At 45.8% G+C, this 17,251-nt stretch overlaps 1 protein-coding gene across 7 annotated transcripts in view; it reads left to right on the forward strand.

The window, feature by feature from the left end:
* The first annotated feature begins 518 nt into the window (after window positions 1-518).
* The window catches only part of LOC137428254 (uncharacterized), a 30,005-nt gene continuing 13,272 nt past the window's right edge, over window positions 519-17,251 (forward strand). For 2 of the 7 annotated variants that reach the window (XR_013623550.1, XR_010984679.2), the window contains exons 1-4: window positions 519-661; window positions 3,494-3,566; window positions 5,249-5,441; window positions 6,411-6,509. Coding sequence is in view for 1 of the 7 variants with exons in the window: in XM_078778644.1 (XP_078634770.1) it covers window positions 949-1,095; window positions 3,494-3,566; window positions 5,333-5,441; window positions 6,258-6,267; window positions 6,411-6,509; window positions 8,663-8,725 (501 nt within the window). In the remaining 6 variants the exon portion in view is untranslated. Of the gene's footprint in view, window positions 662-827; window positions 1,096-3,493; window positions 3,567-5,248; window positions 5,442-6,257; window positions 6,268-6,410; window positions 6,510-6,997; window positions 7,189-8,662; window positions 9,163-17,251 lie in introns of those variants that run through there. The other 5 variants (XR_013623552.1, XM_078778644.1, XR_010984680.2 and 2 more) reach the window with 5 other exon arrangements.

The raw sequence follows: 17,251 nt of genomic DNA on the forward strand, positions 1-17,251 counted from the left end.
AGTCTCCTCTTCTCGTGCTCATATACTCTTCTCTTCTCCTCCTTCCCCTTTCGTATCCATCGTCGCCTTCTCACCTCCTCCATTCCTCCGACCAAGAAAAAGCGATGAAAAGCGCGGACACATTTGTAACTTGTTCACCTTCGGTTTCTCAATGGGCGAGAAACATTTTGACGAATACAAACAAACATGTCTTAAACGTGTCTAAAAACGTCGCTTTAACCTCCTCTCTTCATACACAAACACCTGTATGAACCATCACGTCGAGGTCCATCAATCACATTCACAAAACTGTCCATCAATTACATCCTCAATTTGTTCTTCGTACAAACTTGTTGGGACAAAGGTTGTTGTTGTTTTTCGGACAAAATGTGGACAAAGTTGGGATGAGAGATTTGCAGCAGCTTGTTAATTACAATAACACGTTAATTATATTGTTGATCATCACCACCGAACTCCTCCGCTACCTGTCCGTCTACCTGTGCCGTGCCATTCTATATCATTTCGTGATTTACAGGTTCATGGGATCCACACGTCACATCGACAGCCTCTGGCGCCCTCTGCTGCGTCCACCTGGGTCCACGGGACATCGGTTCGACGTGATTCGTAAACGTTTGAACGCACGCGTCGTGCTGAGGCCGAGGGTGCACGGGAATGCCTTCAGGTACGAGCGTTCTCAAAAAACACGTCTTCATGCTCCATTTGTTTGTATTGTATATAAATTATAACACAACGAACTTCTGAGATCACGAGAAGCAACTTTCAGAACCAAGTTTTACAGTTTATTTTAAACTCTGTGCTACGTGTCACGTGTCAGGTCGACGTTTATAAACTCCTTTCCATCCGGATTCACTTTTTCCCCCAATTCCTATTTCTTTCACCTGTCACAGTAAATAAATCCGTGTTCAGGTGTTTGCTGCTGAGATCTCTCATCTTGTATAATGAGGTTTAATGTGTGCACTCGGCAACATGGAGATCGCCCATTGGCCCGAGGGATGGAGGGGTGCTACTGTTGGACGTTTGTTATGTAATTACGTCGATCATATCGACATTTCTCAGGTGTATATCCCAATCAGCGAGGCCAGGATCACGTGTCAAGTGAGTTCTTTAAACTTCCTTACCTTCCTTACTTAGAGCCCTTACTCTGCTGCTCTGTCTCAGCTCTAGTCTCAAGGCCATAGAAATGCCACACCTTGCTCAATATAAATAACCACACCATGCTGCATATAAATACCATGCCATGCTGCATTTAAATACCACACCATGCTGCATATAAATACCACACCATGCTGCATATAAATACCACACCATGCTGCATATAAATACCACACCATGCTGCATATAAATACCACACCATGCTGCATATAAATACCACACCATGCTGCATATAAATACCACACCATGCTGCATAGAAATACCACACCATGCTGCATATAAATACCATGCCATGCTGCATATAATACCATGCCATGCTGCATATAAATACCAAACCTTGCTGCATATAAATACCATGCCATGCTGCATATAAATACCACACCATGCTGCATATAAATACCACACCATCCTGCATATAAATACCACACCATGCTGCATATAAATACCACACCATGCTGCATATAAATACCACACCATGCTGCATAGAAATACCACACCATGCTGCATAGAAATACCACACCATGCTGCATAGAAATACCACACCATGCTGCATATAAATACCATGCCATGCTGCATATAAATACCATGCCATGCTGCATATAAATACCACACCTTGCTGCATATAAATACCATGCCATGCTGCATAGAAATACCACACCATGCTGCATATAAATACCACACCATCCTGCATATAAATACCACACCTTGCTGCATATAAATACCACACCATGCTGCATAGAAATACCACACCATGCTGCATAGAAATACCACACCATGCTGCATAGAAATACCACACCATGCTGCATATAAATACCACACCATGCTGCATATAAATACCATGCCATGCTGCATATAAATACCACACCATGCTGCATATAAATACCACACCTTGCTGCATATAAATACCACACCATGCTGCATATAAATACCACACCATGCTGCATATAAATACCACACCTTGCTGCATATAAATACCACACCTTGCTGCATATAAATACCACACCTTGCTGCATATAAATACCACACCTTGCTGCATGCATGTTTGATGTAGTTTTTGTTAACGGTCTTGTGGCATAACCTGCCTGCTCTACTGCTTCTGCACTAGTTTACCTTTCACTAAGTCCAGGTATGCTTGGACCGGGGCGGGGATTATACGTTTGTTTTATTATTGCCAACACAGCAACAACAACAACAACAACAACAACAACATTCATTTTAAGGCCATTTTCCCTGCTAGAGCGGTTTTATTATTGCCAAATGGTACGAATATTGTTATCTATATAATAATACCGTAAGGACTCGACTTTGTTATCCCTTTTACGCCGCACCCAGTGACCCGATGCCCACGGCACTAATGCATTTTCCATCTACGAACCGCGCTCTTTGTTTATCACGTACAGCCATACTCGAAAAATCTGAATTCGCCGACGTTGGGACCCAAAAGCATCCGATTATCGGCCGATACGACGCCATCTTACGACACCATCGTATTGGCGTCTGCTGGGCGAAGGCGATGCGAGCCGTCCGCTGATTGGACAGTCGAGTGGTGTGATGGGTGGTGTGAACCAAATGGTCTTTTTATTCCCTTGAACATTTTAAATTAGGATATATAAGGAAACGTCTTTATCGTCATTTTAATAAAGTTAAATGGAGTGACGTTGCGATACTCGGGGTGCGTTGCATAAATCATCGTAACTCAGAGAGGTGTAGCAGGTGGCGAGACGTAAAGAAGCTTTTTTATTCCCTTGAACATTTGAAATTAGGATATATAAGGAAACGTCTTTATCGTCATTTTAATAAAGTTAAATGGAGTGACGTTGCGATACTCGGGGTGCGTTGCATAAATCCTCGTAACTCAGAGAGGTGTAGCAGGTGGCGAGACGTAAGGAAGCTTAAAGATAACGAGCTGAAAACAGACGAACGATATCCCTTCCGTGGATGTTCCACGGGTTTCACGTCTTTATCGTCATTTTAATAAAGTTAAATGGAGTGACGTTGCAATCAGTGAGTTGTACTTGAATACGAAGAGATAAAAGGATGGCATTGACTTCGAGATGGTACGTGATAGTTGGCTGCGGCTGGCTGATGCTGCGTTTTTTTCTAAGTGCCATGGATGCTGATGGACATAATAAAGGTATCGGCTGATCTCTCATCGTAATGTTACCCGATGGAAATTAACTGTTTCTTTGTTTGTCATTTCCTGTGCAATAATGTCAAATTGATGTCAGACATCCTTTTCTATTGACAGCTGCTCTCCTTTTCGATGGCATCGTCTATTGATATGCATGTTCTTCTTTCATATAATTTTACACATTCACAATCAGTATTTCAATTCTTGCAGACATTGGAAAGGAAGTTGACTCACAGGCCAACTCTCTGGCTCAATCACAGGCCGACGCACAGGCGATGTAATTGTGAGTAGCATTTTTGCACAAGTGAAAATTGATCTTTCTTCCTAACTCTTACTCGGACAAGCAAATCCCCTATGCCATCCATAATGGTACACTCTATCCATACACCACATCCTCCCTTCCGTGGATGTTCCACGGGTTTCACGTCTTTATCGTCATTTTAATAAAGTTAAATGGAGTGACGTTGCGATACTCGGGGTGCGTTGCATAAATCCTCGTAACTCAGAGAGGTGTAGCAGGTGGCGAGACGTAAGGAAGCTTAAAGATAACGAGCTGAAAACAGACGAACGATATGTCAATCTCTTTCTACACCGAACGGAAATAAAAGTATGAGAGCGGGAAGGCATGGCCTGAGCACTTCGAGCAGAGAGGACTGATTGGACTTAACGTAAAGAGAAAAAATTGGAGCTTAACAGAAGAAGAAGATCCCATGAGCGCTCCCCTATGCCATCCATAATGGTACACTCTATCCATACACCACATCCTCCTTTCCGTGGATGTTCCACGGGTTTCGGCTAGTCTATATAATAATAGCGTAAGGACTCGACTTTGTTATCCGTTTTACGCCGCACCCAGTGACCTGATGCCCACGGCACTAATGGATTTACGATCTATGAACCGCGCTCTTTGTTTATCACGTACAGCCACACTCGAAAAATCTGAATTAGCCGACGTTGGGGCCCAAAAGCATCCGATTAACTGCCGATACGACGCCATCTTACGACGCCATCGTATTGTCGTCTGCTGGGCGAAGGCGAAGCAAGCCGTCCGCTGATTGGACAGGCGAAGGCGAAAGCAAGCCGTCCACTGAGTGGACAATCCAGAGCATGCATTTGTGCCGGTGTCGGCGATCGTTGTTCATATACGCACTCTTCATTCTCATCTTTCTTCCAAAGTCTTACTCGGACAAGCAAATCCCCTATGCCATCCATAATGGTACACTCTATCCATGCACCACATCCTCCCTTCCGTAGATGTTCCACGGGTTTCGGCTAGTTGTTAATATCTATATAATAATAGACTTTGTTATCCCTTTTACGCTGCACCCAGTGACCTGATGCCCACGGCACTAATGGATTTACGATCTACGAACCGCGCTCTTTGTTTATCACGTACAGCCATACTCGAAAAATCTGAATTGGCCAACGTTGGGGCCCAAAAGCATCCGATTAACTGCCGATACGACGCCATCTTACGACGCCATCGTATTGGCGTCTGCTGGGCGAAGGCGAAGCAAGCCGTCCGCTGATTGGACAGGCGAAGGCGAAAGCAAGCCGTCCACTGAGTAGACAATCCAGAGCATGCATTTGTGCCGGTGTCGGCGATCGTTGTTCATATACGCACTCTTCATTCTCATCTTTCTTCCTAACTCTTACTCGGACAAGCAAATCCCCTATGCCATCCATAATGGTACACTCTATCCATACACCACATCCTCCCTTCCATGGATGTTCCACGGGTTTCGGCTAGTTATTAGTATTAATAAATGCCTTGTTGCAATGTTATTGTTTTTGTTATTTATTTTATAATTGGAATACCATGTCATGGAAGGACCTATTAAACTGCTCTACGCACCTTAACATGGCGCGTATTTAGAAACATCAGAATTTTTTCCGGATTCTTTGGAGTTAATAACCCGAATCATCTCAGGAGATCATATCCAAATATATTCTCATTTTGAACAGGTTCCAGGGCTCTGCTGCTGAACCCGCTGGCGAAGCTTAGAGCTCTTTCATATGGCCCCCTCAATTGGAATTTCTGACTGTCAGTACCTGCAGGGGGCGATATTTTTGACCGTCGCCCCAAGCGCCACAAACCATCACTCCGCCCCGATGTACGGGGGTTCACGGGCTGCGAGACCTTCAAGATCTTTCCCAGGTTTACCAAACGATACATTTAGACCTTAAATTTTATATCGTCACGTGATTCAGAATCGTTACGTTGTGTTGTGCACACATCATGACATCATGACATCATGTGCACACATCATGACACATGTTGTGCACATCATCATGACACATCATGACATCATTGCGTAATGAGGTCATCCATAAATTACGTACTGCAGGGGTGCCAAATTTAGAGATGGGATGGGAATGGGATAGGAAGGGATAGGATGGGAATGGAATAGGAAGTGATGGGATAGGATGTGATGGCATGGGCTGGGGATGGAATGGGATGGGAAGGTATGGGAATGGGATAGGATGGGAATGGGATAGGATGGGAATGGAATAGGAAGTGATGGGATGGCATGGGCTGGGGATTGAATGGAATGGGATTGAATGGGATGGGATGTGTTTGCGATGTGAATGTCATGGGGATGAGAATGGGATGGCATGGAATTGGAATAAAATGGGGATGGGATGGGATGGCATGGCATGGATGGAAAACACACACACACACACACACACACACACACACACACACACACACACACACACAGAGACACACACACACACACACACACACACACACACACACACACGGCATGGATGGGAATGGGATGAGGTGGGATGGGGGATGGGATTGCATGGGATGGATTGGGATGGCATGGGAATGGGATGAGATGGCATGGGAATGGGATGGGATGGCATGAGATGGGATAAATGTTTAAGGCAGTTAGATTTAGACATCGAACCCCAGCCATGCCAAAATAACACAAGAAGGGTCGATAACCCTGTCATCCTTTCCCAGCTTGTTTGGGGTACGAGATCAACAACAGCTGATCTGGGGGTGGCGGTGGTGCACCTCGCTCACCTTCACAATGCAAGCGGTAAAAGTTTGTGAAACGGGATTTCTCAGGTCGCTTCTGACTTCGTTTTATGGTGGACCGTGGGTGCTCTGCAGAAACCTGGGGGAGGGAGGGCAAAGAGGACAATGGGTGCAAGACCAGAAAGGAGATTGAAGAAGACAAGAGAGACCACTGACCTGTCTGCAATTATTATGGTTCGTGAATCTTCGTTCTCACTCTGTCACTGTCACTGTTACACACACACACACACACACACACACACACGCACACGCACACACACTTAGCCGGAGGTTTCAGATGGGAATGTTGTTAATAAGTGAACCATTCTCTGGAACGAGAAAATTACACCATAAAATAATGACGTGACAAATCAATTGAACCTGTTCTTCGTCTACTTCGTATTGTTGAGGGATTCCAATGGATTCTTCAAAACAAGCCTCCTTATGATTATGATCAGCTTCTCAACACCCTGCAGTGTTCATTATACATGATACCATATGACGTAATGGCCTCCCATCTCACTTGGCAACAGGTAAGTTCACACACCCAGTGCGAGAAATTACATTCCCTAGCGTTATACATCCCATGGCAAAGCATGTGTAGCACCTTGTAATGATCCCAACAGGTGCAGCCAAGGCCTCATCAGGCGCCTACCCGTGCGCGTCTCCCCATTGTGACGTAGGTGCCTTCGGCGTCTCGTGAGGGTGGCACGTGCTAACCCCACGAGGAGTCGTTACGCGAGTCCGTTCGCACGTAACGAATCCCCTATGTGATGCATCGTGTTACGTGTTGGCCTCGGCGTCCATGGAGCTGAACGATATCGCGGGTCCAATTGACGACGAGCCAGAGGTGGAACAAAATTCCTTCACAACGGTTCGTGCTCACACAGCCTATGGACCATCGTTAATATCCCAAACCCAAAAATGTTATAAACCTTACATGGAAAAGGAGGAAAGTCCATCAGCCTATAATCTCATCATTCTGAAAAAGGATGTTTATATGACGTCATAAAAGGCTAAGGGGGCTCACGTGAGTATCAGGGATTCCCACCAACTCTGTTAGTTGATTGCGAGGTTAACACGTGATCAATGACGTTGCAAGATGATGATATATCAACAAATCATTAATACAGTGCTGTACCTCGTTTACACCTTGATCATGCCATATTCCCCTCCAATCGCACAAAAGGCCACGCCTTCTCCAATCGAAATGGTGCAGGTATGCCAACTGATTTGAGTTTGATGGAAGGGTGGCATTATACAATATGCAATATTCCAGGTGTCTCAAAGATGCTGACCACGTGAGAATGGTTTTGCCGACATAGATGAGGCACGTTATTCCAGTTTCAAAACCGACCAATCAGAGCGCTGTTGGCTTTGTCTTTGGAGTGTCCGTAGATTAAGTAAACAGCAACAGGAACGAGAATCAAGAGGTTTTCTTTATGCGGCATTCTCCCTCTTCTGCGCATGCGCACCCTTCCTCCATTAACCCCCAATCATGTGGTTCCCCGAACCACCAACAGACACAGCAACTGCCCCCTCTTTAAATCTCACAACAAATAGGTAGTTAATCATTAAGATCACGGTACTCGTCTGTCATATAAACCAGATAACACAATCACACAAAGCCGTTCATCATTTCAATTAACTCAGTTTCACAAATGTTAGACTCGAGGGGTCAAAAAACAAATTTCTCATCCAACCAGGTGGTGGGCAAATACACAGACTCAGCATTGTTCAATTTAGTCTTCGCGTTTTCTTCCTTTCTCGCACCGGAAATCTTCTGGACTCGCCAACCCGATGAGGTAGTTGACCAGATGATGGGGAAGGCACGGGTTCATCCACAACCGGTTCCGGGTTCCCACATTGATCAACCCGTGGAGAAAAAACTGAGTCATCAAAATGCTGATCAGGAAGAGCAGCTCGTTCAACAGGTGGTGCAAATGGAATAGACATTTCCTGACTCCCACTCCCAACAAGACTAGTTGGAGACAAGGGTCCAGAAAGCGAGACTGGGAATTGGTCAGGGCCCCCCCATTTCACCACCGGGTTGTAAACATGAAGGGGTGGTCACATTCCGGGGACGTAGTTGTTCTTCATGTCTCTTCCACACCAACCCGTTTACTCGCACATCATAATTTATTGAACTAATGACCCGATAGATAGTCCCAGGAACCCAGCTCGGACCTTTTCCAAAATTTCGCGCAAACACGAGTTGGCCTTACTGGAACTTTGGGACATGTCCGAGGTTCTCTTGGAACACCTTCACTTGTTGTTTGGTTTGGTTAGCTCTAAGAGCACTGACCCTTATTCAGGTTGTTTCTTATTCTTATTCTCGTCGTTTTCAGGGACCGGCAGGTGAAGACCACGATACGGGCTGGCTCCCCGGCGGAGCCTTCGCATTCTCCTGACACATTACACATGATTTCACGGTGCTTTCAATATCCTTGTCGATATTTGGCCACCACTGGTATCTCCTGACCATTTGTTTCATTTTTACCATGCCTGAATGTTCAGCATGTAAATCGGTGAGTAGAATCTGCCGAAGCGATGTGGGAATAACCACCCGAGAGTTCCACAGTACAATATCATCTTCCACAGAAAGTTCCAGCCTTTTGTTGTGATGAGGCCGAATAATCTCCTGGATTCTCATTCCAACCATGTTTTGTGAAATTAAGTACCTTGCAGAGAACTGGATCCTTCTTTGTTTCAGCCGCGACGACAGCGGCAGTCACAATTTCATCATTTTTCACCAGAAGTACCTCCACAGTCACTCGTTCAGGCTTTGTATGACCCGGTACGGGTTTTCGTGAGGGGAAATCCGCATAAACATTTTTCTTGCCTGTGATGAACTGTGTGGTGTAGTCGTAAGCTGTCAACAGTAAGGAACATCTCTTTATCCTTGCTGACGCTGTGACACGGGTTTGTGCTCGTTAAACAGAGTTATCGGAGGCTTATGATCTGTCATTAGCATGAAATGTCTCCCCAGGAGGTATTGCCGAAACTTTGTCACTCCAAAAACTATTCCCAATGACTCCTTCTCAATGTGGGAGTAATTTTTTCCCGCATTGTTCAGAGTTCTCGATGTGTAGGCCACCGACTCAAACTCACCCTCTGGACTGGGTTGAAGTAGGACTGCCCCTACACCCGGAGGATGCGTCCGCCTGAAGGACCAAGCAGGCTCGAGGGTTGTAATGACGTAGTACGTGACTGGAGCACAAAGCAGCTTTAATATTTTGAAATTAGTTACCTTCGGCCTTTCCCCATTTCCATTTCACCTCCTTTTTTAGTAGCTTGTACAAAGGAGACATGATTTCAGCAAAATCTGGAACAAAACGATGAAGGAAATTTGCGAGGCCAATGAATGACTAATTCACCCACGTTTTCGGGGTCCCCTACCTGTTGGATAGCTTCAAGCTTCCGTTTTGTTGGGAATACCACCGCAGCCGAAATAACAAATCCAACATACTCAATCTCGTCCAGCATGAGGTGGAACATGTCACGTTTTAATGTAATTCCGTTTTCCTCCAGCCTTTTCAAACAAAACCCTGTGAAGGTTTTAAAAATGGTTGTCACCACTATCTCCCGTCACCAGCATATCATCAATGTACACGCAGCACCCGGGAAGGTATTTTGGCAAATTCTCCATGGTACATTGAAAACTGGAACGGCTGTGTTTACCCCAAATGAGAGCCTTCGGTACTGGTACAGGCCTCGGTGTGTATTTACCGAAGTATACTTTCTGATCCCAGGGGCCAACTCTAATTGGTGGTAGGCTTGGGACAAATCAAGCTTCGTATACTTCTTCCCACCAACTAGTTTGTGTAACAGTTCTTCCAGCGTAGGTCCTGCGTATTGTTCCAACTCGGAATATTTGTTTATGGTGCCCGAATAATCACCACAAATCCGCAACTGGCCATCTGGTTTAATGACCGGCACAATGGGTGAGTACCGAACTTTCTCAATGACCCCATCCTTTTCAAGCTTGTCCAAAGCCTGGTCAACCCTTTCACGGATGGCAAACGGAACAGTTGTAGGTTAACGGAATAGCTCGGGGTATTGCCTGATGATGTCATCGGTGGTGATGGGAACTGCAACATTGAAAATATTTTTCTAGGGAAAGGAGAATTTTGAAGTAATATCTCTACCCAGTAATGAAGGTCCTGCTCCATCGACCACGCGCACAAACAAAACCACGTTGCTCCCCAATTTGAACACACATTTCTTTCTCACCAAAGCATTTGATGACATCACCCGTGTAGCTCTTCAGTAATATTGTAGTTGGTTTCAAGGTATTGATGTCACCGGACACATGTTGAAAATCACGACTGTTTAGTAGAGTAACTGAACTTCCCGTATCAATTTCCATTGGAATCTCTGTTCCGTCGATGGAGATTTCGAGTTGGTAGTGAGGGGTAGTATTTTTTGAAACAGATGTAGAGTTAATATGCATTAAATGCACCGTATCCAGATCGTCCTCTGACTCATCGCTCAAAACCATAACATGATGGGTTTGTTTCAAAAGACGTTTTGCATTTTGCTGTTTCTTCAAACACACCCTAACCAAATGGCCCTCACGTCGGCAGTATCCGCAGATGGTACGAGCATGTTTGCACGTATCAGCCAGATGTTCCGTAGAGCCACACCTGTGGCAACGTTTTTCCTTTGGAAACGGTAGGGTCGTTTTTTACGACCGATCCTTGAAACAAGGACCACAATGTGAATCGTCTTGTTTTTTTATTCTCGTTGTAAAGTCCACAGAGCCCGACACCCCTGGCTCTCCATAGTTGAATTGTTTTACTTCCTTTTCAGCCGTTTCCTCAGCCACAGCCAAAGCTTGTTCGAATGTTCTGTCCTCGGAAAGCAACTTTTTCCTGGTGGACTGGCTGTGCACACCTTCTACAAACTGGTCCCGTAAAGCACGTGGGAGGTGGTTTCCGAAATTACAAGTGACGGCCAAACGTTTGAGCTTGTTTGCATAGTCCGTGACATTCTGGTTTTCACTCTGGGTCATCCGGTGAAAACGATAAGTTTCTGCCATTTCTAACACTCACGGCTTGAAATGATTTCTTAGCATTTCACACAACTGCTCGTACGTTTTAGCAGAAGGTATTTCCAGGAGACACAAGTCTTTCAAAGTAGTGTAAGTACTCTTACCGGTCAGTCAGATCATAGTAGCCATCTTCTTCCTGTCGGCCGCTTGGATCACGGCAGCAATGGTGCCCACCTCGACTTGTCTGATGTCGTTCGCGATGAAATAGGCTTCCAAGCGCTCTTTGTATGCTTCAAAATCGTTACCTTCGAAAGTCTCCAATGAGCCTACCACCGTCATTATTCGCCAGAAAACGTTTACCTCGTCACCAGTTGCACACCTGCCAACCTTTTTTGAAAGAAAAGCGGGAGGCTGGCGTGCGACGCAGACGCACGCATCCCTAGGGGGGTCCGGGGGCATGCACAAATCTATGACAAAGTGCTCAGGATCAAAACCCTTCAGAGCCTTGCCACCTGCCTTGGCTGCCCGGGCGCTTAAGTGACACGGACAGCCCATCAGGTAGATGTCTGTGTTTGTGTCTTTTTGGAGGTACCCCATGACGCCACGATGTCGACCAGTCATTACTGAGGCATTGTCCGACGAGAAAGCAATGCATTGTTTCAGGCTTAAGTCACACTTTCGTAGAGAGTCCTTTAATTTAAAAAACCACCTTTAGAGGCCATTTTTCCCCGCAAGCGGGGGTTGGCCTTTTTCGGGCACCGTGGTTGTTGTTGTTTTTCGGTCCCCTTTTTTTGAAGCAAATGTTTTACGGCCGGATGCCCTTCCTGCCGCCAACCCTGTTTGTCGCCTTTTACGACAAACAGGGAATTACCAGTGAACTGGTACTCAATTAGCCGACCTCGGAAGGATGACAGGCTGAGTCAACCCCCCTGGCGTTAATTCAGTGATCGACCGGGATTCGAACCCAGGATCCTAAGCTGGCACCCTAGCCGCGAAGCCAACGCCAGGCTAAATAAGCCCTGCCGTGGAAATATTCTCACCAGTCGCGGAATTGACTACTGGCATGTCGAGAAATGATGTTGTGATTAGGCCCGTTATCTGATCTTCATGGGTGATCAAGACTGGGAAAAACTTGTCATCATCACTGCTTCCATCCGTTGCTAGGGTAAACATCAGATCGTTCCGGCCGACATTTTGCTTGATGCGATCAACTGACTGACCCGCGATGGTGCACGTAATATGAGTCGCCTTGGTACGACCACATGCGTACTGAGGCGCGATCTCGTTGTCGGGGAACATCCGTGGGACCAGCTTGGAGAAATGGTCATTTAGGGCCAGAGGCAAATTGTGCTCCATCAACAGTCCTTGAACTAAAACCTCGGCGTTGATTGACGTCGGCATCTGTCGCACTGGCTGGAAGGCTATTTTTGCTCCATCAACAGTCCTTGAACTAAAACCTCGGCGTTGATTGACGTCGGCATCTGTCGCACTGGCTGGAAGGCTATTTTTGATGTGGTTGCCACCGCGCGGGAGTTGCTCATCTGTTTCCCCGTGCTGATGTTTCCCCGACTCAAGTCGTTGTATCCCCCATGACTGATGGAGAAGTCTGATCGACACATATCACAGAAGGCATGTCCGTCTCCCTTACGCGAAGCCTTGATACACTTGAACTCTGTTGTCCAACTTGGCTTAAACTTGTTGACCCAGCGTGGGGGTGGTTTTTTCTTTTCTGGTGTTTGCATTCTTGTCGTGCACTGAAGCGATGAGTACTCTCTGTTAACTGCAGTCTTTGATCATGAATGGAAAATGGCGCGTTGTCTTGAAATGAATGCCCGCTGTTTCCTGTCGTCCCATTGGTCATGCTTAGTTTGGAAGCAATAACCAATCGCTGATGAGATAAGAAATCAAGGTCAGGCACGAGTTTTGTAGAATGTAGAAGCAGCCGCGTGTAATACGATCTTGGCAGTGAGAAACGAACGCAAAACAGAAAAAACACAACTATTTATTTTTTTCCAAATGCGGTATGTCTGACTAATAAAATCGGTATGCGTTGGGAGCTATAGAAAATCGGTAGGCTACCGCGCGAATCGGTAGGGTTGGTAGGTGCGCAGTTGTATCGGCATATCTCTACCCAGTACCTAGCTAGTTGCTGTGTCTGTTGCTTCGGGGTACCACGTGATTGGGGGTTAATGGAGGAAGGGTGCGCATGCGCAGAAGGGAAAAAATGCCGAATAAAGAAAACCTCTTGATTCTCGTTCCTGTTGCTGTTTACTGAATCTACGGACACTACAGTCTTTACACACCTGTGTTTAATTAACAAGCCGAACCCTCCACCTAACCTTACCATCTGGGACCAGTAGAGCAGTAGGGGAAGGCGGGGTGTAGCGGTTGCCGCTGAACATACACAATCGCCTTACACCTGCCGAGGACGCAACCACGGAGCGATCGCTGTGCCGGGCTCGCCCAGACCGCCCGGAGACGCTGTCTCGCCTTTCCCGGGCATGCCCGGACTCGCCTTTCCCGGGCTTGCCCGGCCCGTCCGGCGACACCCAGTCTCGCCGTTCCCGGGCATGTCCAGACTCGCCCAGGTCTCCCGGACACGCCCAGTCGCGCCTTTTAAGGGCAAACGCTCCGGCATGAGATATTCGAGTGCTTGTATATAATGCTGCCCGATAAACGGGCTTTTCAGTTTACCCGAGTTGATTTGATGGAATAAAGAAACTCGGACGAATTTCAGCTTTTTGTCGCGTCCATTCTTTCGATTCGAGTGGGAGCACAGCTCCTTCAGGGGCAAGTTGAGCATAGGAGTAAGTTGAGCCACCACCTCCCAGCCAGTTATGAATGAGTCAGACTTTGTGGTGGCGCCATCTATAGATACCCCATTGCATAACTCCAAATTCTGCCATATTGTTTTCTAAATTGAAACAGAAACCAGTGTTGCAGAGGGAAAAATCCATTTTCAGCTATAAAAGTAAAAAGGTGTAAAACAGGTAAGTTCACGTTTCTTCCATATGCAGCATAGATATAATATGGATATCAGATGACAATTGTTAGTCCAGGTATGTGTCTCCATTCTTGTCATAGACTTTAATACGATGGATGCATAGAATATGTGTGTATGTGGAGACATCTCAGAAAGTTCAGACTGGGGTAAGTTGAGGCAGACCCTACGGGGCAAATCGAGCCATGGCTCAACTTGCCCCGTAGGGTCTGGCTCAACTTGCCAACTCAGTTGGTGGAGATAATAATAATACGTATCACCATCTGATGTTCACCCATTTCCGAAAGCAACAGCAAGAAAGAAAACGAAAGCTGGTCGCAAAAAAGGCAGCACAAAGATTCTGACTGACACCCCAGTACGCCAGGAGCTTGCAGCCCTATCTGAAAATCGCAAACGGAAGCCATCAGCCAAGAAATCAAAGAGATGCTTGTTCAAAGCAAATGGGAAAAAGACATGTCCCCCAAGATCAAAAACCCCTAGTTCCAGTGAGACAGATGGTGATTCAGAAGTTGAGTATGATGACGAATCAGATGTGGACAGTGATATGGATATCATTGAATGTGACTTTGTAGTTGTCAAATGTGCTGGCAAATCAAGATTTGTGCATTACATTGCTCGGGTTGATGTACTGAATGGAGAGGAATTTCAGTTTGAAGGTGTCTTCCTGCAGAAGGTTGCCTGAAAAGTTGGATCTGACAACCCAGTGTTTGTTCCAAACCCAAAGGATGAAGCAGGATTTGAACTGGAAGACATCGTGCGTAAGCTGCCACAGCCGAAGTGCGTTGGCAGTTCTGCCCGTTGTTCTGGACAGCTTGTGTTCAATTGTGACTTGTCAGTTTGGCAGCTTAATTGACTTGATTTCTGACATGTTTTAGTTTTAGTTCCAGATCCAAATGATGAAGCTGGCATTGATGAGCAAGATATTGTGCCTTAATTGCCACAGTCTGACTGTTGGCCTTTCTGGGTGTATTTGGGACACTTTTGTCTTATTGTGACTTAAAACTGTGGCAGCTGTTTTCAACTCAATCCAGCTGCCACATTGAATTATAACCATGAACACAAGGTACATGTAAATATTTCGTTCAGTGTTGTAACAAGTACATTAAATATTTTTCAGGCAGACCAATTTTTGTACTTCAGTTATCTTTATTTGGGGCAATGATCAACTATTTGGGATACTTTTTGTTTAATTGTGACTTGAAACTGTGACAGGTGGATTGAGTTGACTTTTCTTACCACAGTTGACAATCTTGTTTTTCTATGAGAGTGACTCAATTTGTTCGTAACTGATTACTATAACCATGAACACAAGGTAATCATTTCGTTCAGTGTTGTAGAACTTTACAACATTAAATATTTTTCTGGCAAAACAATGCTTTTCTACTTTAGTTATCTTTATTTGGGGCAATGATCAACTTACCCCTATGTGGTACAACTTACCCCAGAGGTTGGATCAACTTACCCCGCAGGCGGGCAAGTTGAGCCATTTGGCCTCCGTTTTTTCAAAGGTCACAGTGACTTTCAGTGTGGGGATAGAAAGTAAGAACTAGCTACAAAATGTTTCCCAAGGATTAAATTAGAAGGCAAGATACTCATTTGTGCAAGATCATCAGTAAGTTCAGTCCTAACATTCCAAGAACAAAAACTGGCTCAACTTGCCCCGCCTTCCCCTATGAGTTGTTTGCCATTTCTCAATCATGCCCAACAGGGTGGGGGTGCAACACAGCAACACCATCCTTACCTTTGATTGGCTAAATCCAGAATAGTGTGTTGAAGTTAGGTATGAAAAAGAATTACTATCCGGAAAGGCAGGATTTCGATTACATTAAAGGAATGATTTGAAAATAAAGCAATATTTTGTTTCTTTGCCACAAATGAAATTTGCCACAAATTTCCTTGATGGCAAACAGGAAATCAGAGCTGTTTCCCTTGACATATCACGTGCCAACGATATGGTCTGGCAGCCCGCTCTGCTCACCAACCTCTCCTCCTATGGTATCCATGGAAATCTCCATGCATGCCTTGTGGGCTTCCTCCCTGGTCATTGTCAACGTGTGGCCCTGAATGGTTTTCTCTCATCGCCCCCTTCCTCTTCAGGCTAGAGTTCCCCTAGGCAGTGTTCTGGGCCTTGTGCCTTTTCTGGTCTTCATCAATGATCTCTCTCAAAGGCTAACCCCTGCTCTAGCAGGGAAAAATGGCCTTAAAACGATCATTCATTCATTCATTCATCAATGATCTCTCTGACTCTCTTGAAAATCCTCTCTACCTCTTTGCTGATGACTCCACTCTCTGTCACTCGATACCTCATCCCTCAGATCGGCAGGCTGCAGCCTCCTCACTCTCTGCAGACCTGGACAAAATTACAGACTGGTCAAACAAGTGGAACATGTCTTTCAATCCTGACAAATCTCACTCTTACTTTGTCTTTCCGAAATTACCGACAGGACAACCCTCGCATTTACTTTCTCAACAATCCTCTCCAAGAAGTTCTGTCACTCAAGCTTTTGGGTCTCACTATTTGCCATGATCTTTCCTGGGAAAACCACATTTCCAAGCTGGCCTCCAAAGCCAGTCGCCGACTGGGCATCCTCCGTCATGCGAAGTACTTCCATGGCACACCTGAGATCCTCACCACATACAAGGCTTTCATCCGCAGCTCAATGGAATACTGCTGTCCCCTCTGGGCTGGTGCTCCTGCCTCACACCTAGCTCAGGTCCACGCTGTTGAAACCAAAGCTTTCAGATTCATTGGAATCTCCCGCAATGACGCTAACTCCGAGGGCCTTTCACTCACTCACCGCAGGCAGGTTCGTGGTCTTTCTGTCTTCTACCGACTCCTCTCAGGCCTTGCTCCCCCAGCTCTGTCCGTGATGTGTCCTCCAAATATTCCTACATGTCGCACAAGATCTGCATGCAACCCTCCTATGGTTAAACTGCCAAAAT

Source organism: Myxine glutinosa, chromosome 5 (assembly GCF_964187855.1).
Source record: "Myxine glutinosa chromosome 5, kmMyxGlut1.1, whole genome shotgun sequence".
Classification (NCBI taxonomy): Eukaryota; Metazoa; Chordata; class Myxini; order Myxiniformes; family Myxinidae; genus Myxine; species Myxine glutinosa.